Here is a 12,329-nt window from a genome sequence, read left to right as displayed (position 1 = left end):
GAAATGACTTCATCTTATCCAGTGCCTCATGGCCTCATGTTCTCCCAGGTTGTGCTTCCAGAAGTGAGTTGCACACTCCTGGTTTGGGGCTGCAAACCCTCAGGTTTTCAGGGTAGGGATACAGCAGGCTGGGAATGAGGATAATTTCCATCAACCCGTAACAGAAAAGAGCACTCAGGTTCAGCCTTGTGTGTGTACTTTGCAAGAAGGGCTCGTGTTGAAACAACAGCCAAACGTTTGCTGTTAACAAAGCGTGTGGCAGTGGGATGGGACAGCTCTGCCTCTTGGCACGCTCCTTGAGGTTTCTCCTTTATGCTTACCAGACTGCCCCTTGCATGCAAACCTTATTTGATAACATTTTCCTATAAATAGAATGATTAAAAATCAGCGGGAGGAGGGAGGGGGGGGATGGCTGCAGAACAACAAACAAACAGAAAAAGGAAGAGGGCAGAGCCATTCCTCCCAGTGCTGCGTGCTGTGCTGTCACGAAAGCAACCTGTGTGCTGCAGCCCACATCTGGTCACCAGGGGAAGCAGCGTTTGCCTCCCGTGGGCGCTGACCCAGCGCTGCGTTTCTGACATCTGCAGTCACAGCTCCCAGCACTGTCCAGTGCAGGGATGCTGCAGTCAATGCTTTGCCAGCCGCCGGCTGTGTTTCATCATCACAATGGCATTCTCAGCCCTCTCAGATTCGTGAGTTGCAGTGATGTGTTCGTGGCCCTCAGCAGAGCGCTTCTGGACGCAAGATGTTTCTGCACGACGCATTGCGGTCCATGCAGGTCTGCTCTGTGGGGTCTGGGAGAAGCACAAATGCACAGATTTGTGTATCCCACTTGTTTCTCCACACTCGTAGCAATGTTTTGAAGCAGAGCTTCCAAATGAGCCAACAAGCTTCTGCAAAATGACTTTGCCCTCCCGAACCATTTAGTTAATTAACGCGCTGCATTGCCGGCTCCCCCCGCAGATACCCCTCCTGAGTGAGATTTCTCTTTAGATTTGGATGAAACGCAACGGTTGAGTCATGATTTTGCTTTCTGGCACTGCTGTCGGATGGGGAATGTTGCTCACATTGCTGGCTGTTGCCATATGCTTTTTTCATCAAGCAAAAAGGGCGCAACTTTCTTTTTGCTTCCCCCGCCCCCCCACTGACTCACTCCCCAAATATGTTTCTGGTTAGGATGCTCGCTGCCTCCTTCCTGACATACGGTTTTGCAGTTTGCGGTGCTCTCTGCTAATCGTCTCCACCAGCTCCAAAATGGGGCCTGGGGAGCAGAGCTGGAGCTGCCCATGGGCTCCTCAGAGCATCATGGAGTCGGAGGGTCGTGGAAGCACAGAACAAGCAGGAATCTGTGGAGTTCTGCAGGATCATAGGGAAGGACGGTGAGTGGGGGCGGAGGGCAACTCCGAGTGCCAGGATGGATCAGCTCCCCACGAAGCAGACCATGAATCCACCCAACAATAAGCCCAACCTTGCAGAAAACAAGCTCTGAGCACGGGAGCGGGTTCTGACAGCCATCCTGGGGGGCTTTCACACATTGCTTTCACTGCAGCCCCATCCCATGTTCCCTATTCCAACCACCCCGCAGTGCTGGGGCTGCACTGTGTCCCATCCTCACCTCCCCACACCTGAACAGCCCAGGGGAGGCCATGCAGAACTGCCCGCCTGCTTCCAGCTGAGGAACTGAGATGCCAAGAGTTAAGCAGCTGGCCCCAGCCCAGAGCACTTGGAAACAAGCCCATATCTCCCTTGTATTAGCTGGGACATGACCGTGGAGCATGCCTTGCCCTGCTGGAAATGTCACCCCACGTTCTGGGGAGCAACTATTTGGCAAAGAAGAATTTTACTTTTTTTTTTTTTCTTTTCTTTTTCTTTCTCCTGTATGGTTCTATGAAAGGAAGGGATTTCCATGTCCATACCAGATCCCTTATGGGAAGGGCACATTGCCAATGAGCAACCCTTGCTGGTTTTCCATGCAGTACCCATGACCCCTCCTTGGACATCCAGCAGTGACTCTCCCAGCACCATCTCCTTTCCATGGGATCTGATGAACTTTGGTTTCTTGCTGTCATTTTCCTTATTCTTTCCTATCACTGTTTTTTCCTGGCCTGGTGCTGCCATCACTGGGGAAGCGAAGGCTTTCCCTGCAAGGAACACATTGCTGTAACCCATGTGCTATCTGGCAGCAGCTCCACTGCCTGAAGCATAGGGAATGATGGCAGCACTGCAGCCCCAGTAGGAGGGATGGGGCCTTTGTGCTTGGATAAAACACAGTGGCAGCCAGATCTCCTGGGCTCTGCCTTGAAAAGAAATCTCAGGACCCAATGGAGCCCAATGCTGGTGTTATTTAAAAGCAAGCAAAATAAAGAGCTAGAGGCTGCAAGCCCAGGATAAACAGCGATGGCTTCACAGGATCTCACTTACAAACCCCCAGGGAGGAAAAAGCACATCGGGCAGCCAAAATAGGTCTCAGCTCCTCTACATTTCCATGTTTCCGTGTGGATGGGAAAATAAGCGAGGTCCTGGGAAGATCATTCTGTGCTGTGCATCCTGGCACGCTGCAGAGCCGCTCGCCTTCTGCTGCTCCCCACAGCCCCATCCCTGCCATGGGCTGGGTGCCCCCAGCTCAGACTGCCCAGGGCCCATCCATGGTCATGGGCACCTCCAAGGATGGGGCACCCACAGCTTCTTTGGACAGCCTGTGCCAGGGCCTCGTTGACCTCTAAGTAAAGAACACCCCTCCCCCCTCCCCAAATATCCCCCCAAACCACAGAATTGGGAGCTCCTAGGAGGTATGTAATTGATGAGGGAGGCTTGGAGGAATTTGGGCTGTTTGCCCTAAAGAAAGAGAGTGGTGATAACATCTTCAGGCTGATAATAGAGGGTTTGCCCAAAGCAGGAGGGATGAAAGGGTGAGAAATGCTCAGTTCCACAATAGAGAGGCAGAAAGTGATAGGGAAATCTGCTAGAAGGGGATTCATGTGAGCCCTCGGGGGAGGCTGGAGAAGGAATAATCCAACCAGAAGCTCATTCATTCAATCATTTGCTGCCCAGAGCTGTGGGTGCCCCATCCTTGGAGGTGCCCGAGGCCACAGATGGGCCCTGGGCAGCCTGAGCTGGGGGGGCACACAGCCCATGGCAGGGGTGGGGCTGTGGGGCTGTGAGGTCCCTTCCAACCTACTCCATCCTGACTGTGACTCTATGACTCCCACATGTCCCCATGTGCCCATTTCCACTGAGCTCCCCACTGCTCTCCAGCCCTTCTGCTGCTCTGCCAGAAGGCAAAGTCCGTCTGATTCGATCACGCCTGCTTTATTGCACCACCCCGATCAGCTCCATCTCTATTTCTCCAGCACTACCTGCATTACTGCCTGCTCAGCGCTGACCCTTCCAGTGAGGACTGATGCCAGCCGGCACAGAATCACCCTGCAGCACTGGCATCATCCACCTCCAGAGCTTAGCTGCTGCTCAGTGCAACAATGCAGATGCTGTGGGGACGTTTAGGGACGCCCAGCTGGAGCTCTCACATGCTGGTTACTCCCCTTACACCCACAGCATGGGCTCAGGGACAAACTGGGGTGACTCCTGCAGGGTGAAACAGCACAATGGCTCCATCAGGGCTCCATCAAGGTGGCACGAGTGCCTCGGTGCCCACGTGGTGTCTGCGTCTTCGCTCCCGTGTCCATTATCAGCTCTAATTTTGCAGCTCTGTGACGTTGTGCTGTGATAAGAGCACTCACTCGGGGCTGTTTGTTCTCCAGCAGCACATGAACAAGGGCAGCCAAACCCCATCAGTGGCCAAACCCCATCAATTCCATCCTCTTTGCCTTCCTTCTCCTCCTCTCCCTCCCACATTTGCCAGCTTTGCAGATCGTCCCAGGCAGGAATGGGATTTATGGGCAGGGTGAGATTTATAGGGCCAGTAGGAATTATGGTCTCTACCTGCCTGACCTATGGGGCTTTTCAGCAATAGGGAACTCCCTGCTCACTGCCCTGCTGTGTCATGCCTGGCTCCAGGTCCTTTATTCCTCTTTGAGGAATGGATGTTTGCTCTCAGCATCCTCAGAGGGATGGATTGCCCTGTTTACCCCCTGAGCTGCTGCTGTTGTAGCTGGGACAATGGGAGGTGAAGCAAAAATCCATTCCCAGAACATCTCTTTGGGGCTGCAGCCCAGCATGGAGCACTGATACCCAGGCTGCAGTTTCTGCAATGGGAGAACCATCTCAGTGAACCCCCATCCCCATCACCCAGCTGGTTCCCGCAGCTCCATTTCCAATCCTGGTTCACATTTTGGGGCTGTTTGCCACCCTGTGGGGTCAAGCAGTGCCCTGGGAAACTCATCTTCCAGGATGAGGGGATTTTATCAAAATGCCTCGGTGAAACATTAGATGGGGCAGGACATGGGGCTGCTCCTGCTGGGTTTTGCTGCTGACCCCAATTGATTCCCAGCCTCTCTGTACAGACACAGCGCAGGGATGCTCCAGCTGTGGATCCCCAAACACAGGATGAGCTCGGCCTCGCTGCTCCCTGCAGCCCCAGAGGAAAAACCCGTGGGCACAAAGCCAGCTTGAGAGGGACGTTAGGGAGGGGAGAGCTGGGGCTGCAGAGATAACGGGAAATGCAGGGCAGGGCATGGGGCTGCAGCCTGAAAGCACACAGATGGAGATGTACCGGGTGGGTTTTCCCACAGCTCTACTTCCCATCCTAATAACTGCCCAGGAAGGGCCCAAGGAGCAGCTAGGAATCATTCATGGTGTGATTCAGGGAACATTCCCCACCCTTTCTCCCCTTGCTGCATCCGAACACCATCCAAATGGATGCTTTGCACTCTCTGGCCAGCTCTGTAGATAATGGTCTCTGAGCCATCAGATGAATTATTTGTGATCCTCGTTTGTTCTCCTTGAATGCCAGGTGTTCCTCATGGCTCCCCACAGCCGCCGGCTCCATCAGGGCTGCTGATGGAACACTGCGCCATAATTGGTTTGGCCAACCCAAACACAGCCCAGCGGAGCCTCTGCTCCATGGCAGGAACTCAGCCTCAGGGCAACGCTTTGTGTTCGTAGGGGCAAACGAATGGGAGCCTTCTGGAGGTGGAGAGAAGCCAGAATGGGGGTGATAAAAGCTCCAAAAATCAGAGGGACAACAGAAAGTGTTTGCTGTGTTGGGTATTAGGGGCTGGAGCTTCTCCCTTTGGGCAAGTGCAAAGGAGGAAAGTGCTCAGCAAAGTCACTGCTAGCCAGGAAGCTCTACAAACCGCCTGGATTCTGGGATCTCCTTCTGGAAATGGTGTTTTCCAAAGGAGTTACACTGACCTTCACGGTGCGCTGTGGCAGCACGGAGGGAACTGGAAGGGGCATTTTCAGCCATAAAGTGAATTAATTTGGGCACAATTTACCAGGATTCTCCCAAATTCTCCATCCCACGCACTGAAGCTTTCTGCTTCCAGCCCCCTCCAGCTCATCTGACCTCTAGGTCAGAGTCTGCTCCAGGAACATCTATGTATAATGACCCTTGGGGTCATCTGGATGACGATTTGGGGCAAATTCCCTCCTTTTTGGGGCCAGGGAAGTGACGGGCAGCGGGAGCAGCTGGAACATCAGAAGGATGTGACCGCGGGATCGAAAAAGCACAGAAGATAAACGGCGGCTGAGGGATTAATGTCAACAGGAAACTCATGCCTGACACAGGTCGGGAAGGAGAGAGCGGGGTGAGCGCTGCAAACTGCTGAGTGCGGAGGATGAGGCTGGGAAGAAAAACTCCCCGCCTGGGATTTTGGGAACTGAAGTGTGTGCAGCTCCTGGAAAGGAAGAGAGGGGGAAGAGCCGCGCAGTGAGGTTATGGTTTGCACATGGGTGCAGCAGGCTGCAGGGCGATGCTCGGCAGTTTGGGGTGATGAAACCTTGGCTTGGCTTGAGGGAGGTGCTTGCTCTGCCTCTTATGTGGGAGCAGCCATCTCCTGCAAGCTAGGATTTATTCCAGCCTCAGGGATGAGTTTTGTCACTGCTGGGCACAAAGGACCATCCTGATGGCTACGACTCTCAGCTCAGTCCCTGCTTCATCCTACACACCCTCAGCCATCGGGATGGCAGATCTGGCCATGTGTCCCCACTAAGACTGGGTGCTCTTCCAGCACCTGGTTTCAACAAGGATATCACCTCAGAGCCATAGAACCATAGAATTGCTCAGGAAAAGACCTTAAAGATCATCAAGTCCAACCACAACCTGACCATACTACCCCAACTAACAACCCTCCGCTACATCATCCCTGGCACCGGGATCACACATTTCCCTTGGGGGATGAATGGCCCATCCTGGGGAACGAGGACATGAGTCTGCAGACCTGCAAGTCCCACCTGGATGGAGCCACCTCCTCAGGGAAATAAGGTTGTATGACTGCTGGAGACGTATGGAGATGCTGATTCATCTTGCCAAGGTCACAATGATTCTCTCATTGCTGTGGGTGCTCCATCCCAGGAGGTACCCGAGGCCATGGATGGGGCCATGGGCAGCCTGAGCTGAGGGCACCCAGCCCAAAGCAGGGGTGGAACCAGATGGTCTTTGAAGCTCCTTCCAACCAAACCCATCGTATGATTCTAGGATTCACTCCAGAAAGAGCTTCCACTTCTCCAGTGTTTCGTCCATTCATTTCAACACAGAAATGTTCCAAGATGCTGATAAACTCAGCTCCTACACCACGTGTGGGTTCTGTCTGTACAAGGTGGCTGTGACACAGCTCCATAACTCTGATGTGCATTCAGAGAAATGACAAAGCTGCTTCACGTGGGCATTTCCAACATGGCAAAGCCGGGAACGAACGAATGTGGCCGGGAATAAACCAGGAAGCGGAGCTACCCAGAGCACTTCCCTTGCCAGGAGTGTGACCTTGTCTCTGCTCGGAAATGACCATCTGTGGGAAAGAACCCCGGCTACATCCAACAGGCTGAAGGAGATGGGGATGCACGGGGAAAATGCCCAGGTGAGCAGGGAGGAAATGCTGGGAAATGCTTCCCTTTTTCTCCTCCTGCTGCTCCCATCACCCTGCGGAGCTCAGAGCACAGATTTCAGCCAGCCTGGAGGGAGCCAGTCTGACCGGCTCCACTGCGGCGAGGTGGGAAAGAGAGCTGAGTGCACAGAGTTAAATATTAAAACTCAAACTACAAGTGAGCTCTAAAAGAAAAGGCAAAAATGGGTTTCACAAAGATAGACTCATCCTGATGTCCATTGAGTTGTTTCTTGGGAAAGGCAGAAGGACGGCAGCAGCTTTGCTGGGCATCACCTCCATCCCGATGGAAGCGGCCGTGCGCTGCGGCACCTTATTTGGCTATGGCTGCATGGAGGGAGCACGGAGCTCTGGCAAGCAGTGGGAAGAGCCGGGGATGCTTGGCTGCTTCTGACGCATGAGCCCACGCCGTGCATGTCTGACCTGGCCTCAAATCTCAGCAGCACGTTGGTGATGCAGCCGCCCGCCTCCGCGCACACCCACAGCATGGGATGGGGACCCTGGGGACGGTGTGTGCGGCCACCAGCACCACGAGAGCGGGGAAACGGAGCAGCAAGTGGTGCTCAGGGCAGGAGAAACCAGCAGCAGTCAGCTGGAGTGAAACAAGGCGGCCCGAGCAGCGCTGTGATGCATTGCATCAGCTGGGAAGCTCGGCCAAAAGGCTGGAGAGCAGAGTAACCCTTTCTGTGTATGGCCCTATTGTTTGGCATTGGAGCAACACTGAGATAGGATCTGACAGAGCTCTGCTGTTAAGGGCTGGTGTTCCCCTGTTGGCACCCTGCAAGCTGGGCTCCAGCTCCCAGGTTTGGGGACAGAAGTGGGGTTCTGCTGGCCAGGAGTGAGGCCCAGGGAAGATTTAGGTTGGATAAATATTGGAAAAGACCTCTGAGATCAGCTAGTCCAACCATCTGCCTCGCTAGCCTGAATCCTCCACACTCCTTGTGTGCTAAATGTTAATGCTTGTGGGAAAGGGGATCCCATCAAACAGCAAAAGGGAAGAAGTGGTGCGACCCCACCACTTTCACCATCAGGTCTTTGTTCCCCTACTCATTATCCATCTCCGGAGCCATATAGGAAGGGCACACAGGAAGCTGAGGACCGTGCTGTCCCCAAAGCCATGGGTATGGGATGGCTTCCATGGGACGCGCTGCCATTGCCGGCCACATCCTGCCCACCGCCCCGCTCCCTGCACACACGGACTGTCAGGAAGCCGGGCTGCCTCAGCAGGACACATGTATCACTGGGTGGGGAGCCGCAGGAAGCGGATAATAGGAGGGTTTTTCTCGCTATTTGTGCCGGCTCCGGCTCTCGGTTCAGCCAGTTCCCATTTCCTAAGCTCTCGGGATGGAGGGCGGCAGCGCATCGCCCGGCCTCGGCTCCATGAACCACGACGCCAAGGTGAGGCTTTTGTCTTTGTGTTCTACCAACGGGACGAACAAACACACCCAGAGCCGGCACCAGCCGGGCTGGAAGCGCGGCCCGGTTCGGAGCAGCCCCACGAGCCGCTCCGGGACAAGCGGGGGCACCGCGCGGGGCCGCCCCCCGACGGGCAGCGCTGCGAGCCGAGTCCCGGATGTTGGAGCAGCCCCCGCTGCGCTCAGTCCTTCTTTCCCATAAAAGGCCAAGGGGCCGCCGGGCGTTTTTCCTTTAATTATCCCCCTCCTCCTCCTTCGTCCCTCCTCCTCCTCCTCCTCCTCCTCCCATCCCACCCCATCCCTGCCCGCCCCTTCTCCCCCCGCCCCCCCCACGGCGGCCCCGCAGGCAGCGGTTCGGGGGCGGCCGCGCTGTCCCCCCCGCACCCGCCGGGCTCCGTCCGTCCGTCCCTCCCCGCTCCGCTCCGTGCCGAGCCGTGCCGAGCCGTGCCGTGCCGGCGCTGAGCGCTGTATCTGCGCGCAGGAGGCCGGGGCCATGGCGCTGGACGGGATCCGCATGCCGGACGGCTGCTACGCCGACGGGACGTGGGAGCTGAGCGTCCATGTCACCGACCTGGGCCGCGACGTCACCCTGAGGGTCACCGGGGAGATCCACATCGGGGGAGTCATGCTGCGCCTCGTTGAGAAGCTCGGTGAGTGCCGGCGGCCGCGCTGCCCCAGCATCCTGCCCCGGGACTGTGCCTGCAGCCAGCGCCGGGCCGCTGCCACGGCATCCAGCGCCCCGACATCCCCTGCCCTGCCCCTCAGCCGGCTTGGAGACCCGGCACCCTGCCCCGGTGCTTTGCTCTACCACCCAGCCCCGCAGCTCTGCCCTGATGCTGTGCCTTAACACCCAGCACCCCGTGCAATAACTCGCTGTGGCGCTCAGCGCCCTGCAGCGGTGTCTTGCTTTAGCATCCAGCCTGTAGGCTGCACCCAGGGCGCTGCCCCAGCATCCCACCCCAGTTCTGTGCTTTAGCGCCCAGCACCTGCCTGCACCCGCGGCCGGGGCTCTGCCCCAAACTGTGCTTCAGCTCCCAACATGAAGCCTCAGGGCTGCACCCAGTGCTGTGCTTTGGCACCCAGCTCCCTGCCTGGAAGCAGCACCCAGCACCTCGCTCGTGTCTGGCACCAGGAGTTGAACTCGATCCTTATGGGTCCCATCCAGCTTAGGATACTCTGTGATACACCTGGACCAGCACCCTGCCTATATCCAGCATCTGCTCCATGCTGCCCCAGTCCCTGTTCCAGCTCTGCGTGCCCCAGGGTGTCCCTGCACCAATCTGAGCTCCACCCGGCCCCCCAGCAGCACCCACCCTACACCCACTCCCATCACCCCGGGGTCCTGCTGGCTGCAGTTTGCACGGAGCTCAGAAATATCGTTGCTTCGGGCTGTTTGGTGCAAGTCCTGCCATTAACAAAAAGATTTAATTAGCAGAGTTTGCTCAGAGCGGAGCTGGGCATGGTCAGCGTTAGTGGAGGTGGCTGTCCGTGCCCTGTGGCTGTGCTCTGTGTGTGCTTACCCAGCAGTGGGGCTGGGGTGGTTGCTGTCACTGCTGGGATAAAACATGAAATGTTGCACTGCAGGCGCATGCCTGGGGCTGTGGGAGTAGCTGTGCTGTCAACCCTGCCCGCGGGTCCTGCTTCAATGCAACATGTTTGCGTGGCTGTAAGAGCAGCGTCCTGCTTCGGTTGTCATTTGGGAATTGCCTGGGCTTAAAGGAAGGGGGAGGTGGACCTGAATAGGGTCGGCTTAAAGGGAGGCAACCATTCGATCAAAGGATCTCCTGCTGGAGGCAGCCCTGGCTCCAAAAACCCGTTTATGTCTGTGTTATTTTTCTGCTGGGGCTGCAGAAAGCTCAGCCTGAAGCCGGGCCGAGTGACTGGGGGAGCAAAACAAAACCCCAGAACAAAACACTAGGGAAAAAAAAAAACACCCAAACCCCTGAAGCCACCTCAATGGCTTTCTAGAAATGGTAAAAACCAACCCCCTGATGGAGGGCTCTGCTCGGGGCTGCCCAGGGGACCCGAATTAGAGGCTGACGTCAGACGTCCCCGCGCCGTGCTGGTTAAATTAGGCATTGTATTAAGGGGAAGGAATGCCAGCAGCACGGGAATGGGATTCTGCTGCTCTGTGCTCAGCTGTCAGCGCAGCCCGCGGCCCTCGCTTCCATAAGTCAAATCCGTGCTGCTTTCCCCCATCCCAAGGCTGCTCTGCTGTTTTAACATCTCCCTGTGGTTAAAAAAGCAAAAAGTGTGATTGTTTCCTGAAGGATTGATCCCTCTCTCTCTGTTTTTGCTGTGGGTTTTAAGGAAACTTCCCAAAGCTGACGTTTCTGGTGGGGGATGGATGAGATGCAGATGGATGGGGCTGCTGCCGTGGGCCAGGCTTGGCTCCTCCGTGGGCTCTTCCATTGGGGAGCCTGGAATGTGGGGCCAGGCTGAGCCCAGGGGATTTGGGGTCGGGCTGACCCTGATGGACCCCTGACATTGGTGGAAGCAGTTGTTGGCTTTGAGCACAAACCCCATGCATTCCCTCCCTGCAGTTCCGGCAGTTTGCAGTTAAAGCCTGTTGCGATTGGAGAAACCCCCAGATGGGGATTCTGGTTACTGAGTGCATTGCAGCGACCTGCGTGCTCCCCTGTTATTCATCAGCCCGGCAGATGAAGGCACTGTGTTAATTGAGCTGCGCCATGAGCTTGGTGGAAAAATGGGCAAGAAGTGCTGAGGTTTGAAGAGCAGCACTATTTATTTGGTGACCTATAAAGGTCCGGGGCAAAATCCTGCTTACAGCATAGGAGCTGTGCAATTCATCCTACTCATGCCTATTAAGCTGGGATGGTTTCTTCTCTCTTGGTGTATTTATATGTAATTTTTTAACAGCGGGCTGCACTCCAGCCTTGGCCCATTTGCAGAAGCCAGCTGATTGCATTGGGAGCAGGCAGCAGCTGCCTGGCTTTGCCCAAAATCCCGAGCAGGGCTGCTGCATTGTAGGAATCCTGCCACTATTGCCTGACTTACAAAGCACTGCGAGCGGAGGAAGGAAGGAAGTGAGCAGAGGTTATTGTTGTTGTCGGCTCGAGGCTGTTTTAAACATATGCGACCAAAATGTTGCTTCCATTTATTTATTCACTTGTTTGAAATGTGCCTGGGAGGAGCCGCGTGGGACGCTCCTGGGGAGATAGGAAGCTTGGGGACAGGCCGCTGGCTGGGCATGTCAATGGGGCTTGGGAAGCAAAGGGTGCTGGTGCCATCCAATGGTGTGGTGGGACCCCAACTGCTCAAAGGCCTCATGTTGTTGTCATTCAGGGCCCTGGGAAGGGTTTGGGCAGCAGTTTCCAGCTCTGTTTTCCCCTCTCAGCTCTTCTGTTGTGTCCTCATGGTGTGTCCCCTATGGGACAGCAGGATCTTACCTGGGCACGAGGGCTGATGCACACAGATTTGGGGTTCTGGTTGACGTGGCACATAGAGAGCTCTTTATTCTGCTGGTTACAGCCCCCAGATGTGCCAATGGTTTGAAACTGAGACAGGGGAGGTTTAGGTTGGATCTGAGGAGGAAGTTTTTCCCCCAGAGGGTGGTGACGCACTGGAACAGGTTGCCCAAGGAGGCTGTGGATGCCCCATCCCTGCAGGCATTCAAGGCCAGGCTGGATGTGGCTCTGGGCAGCCTGGGCTGCTGGTTGGTGACCCTGCACACAGCAGGGGGTTGGAGCTGGATGAGCACTGTGGGCCTTTGCAACCCAGGCCATTCTGTGATTCTCAGGCACCCGGTGCTGACCCACATCTTTGTGGTGAATGTTGTGTTGGGCTCTTTAGCAGCTGGGCTGGGATGTGGGCGCAGTGCTGGTACCAGAGCAGCAGCATCCCAGCTCTCAGGGGGGTTTCACATCGCTGTATTTTGCTATCGGCACGTGGTCGA

At 55.9% G+C, this 12,329-nt stretch overlaps 1 protein-coding gene across 4 annotated transcripts in view; it reads left to right on the top strand.

Annotated features, from left to right (window-relative positions):
• The first annotated feature begins 8,744 nt into the window (after positions 1-8,744).
• FERMT2 (FERM domain containing kindlin 2) overlaps positions 8,745-12,329 on the top strand; it is a 34,586-nt gene continuing 31,001 nt past the window's right edge. For all 4 annotated transcript variants that reach the window (XM_015865950.3, XM_015865949.3, XM_015865948.3 and 1 more), the window contains exon 1: positions 8,745-9,063. In XM_015865950.3, the coding sequence (XP_015721436.3) occupies positions 8,907-9,063 (157 nt within the window). In that variant the 5' untranslated portion in view covers positions 8,745-8,906. The remainder of the gene's footprint in view (positions 9,064-12,329) is intronic.

This window comes from Coturnix japonica, chromosome 5 (assembly GCF_054131305.1).
Source record: "Coturnix japonica strain WE chromosome 5, WE-NBRP24, whole genome shotgun sequence".
In the NCBI taxonomy this organism is placed as follows: Eukaryota; Metazoa; Chordata; class Aves; order Galliformes; family Phasianidae; genus Coturnix; species Coturnix japonica.
The sequence above is the reverse complement of the archived record's forward strand: the minus strand, read 5'-3'. Positions and strand labels throughout refer to the sequence as shown.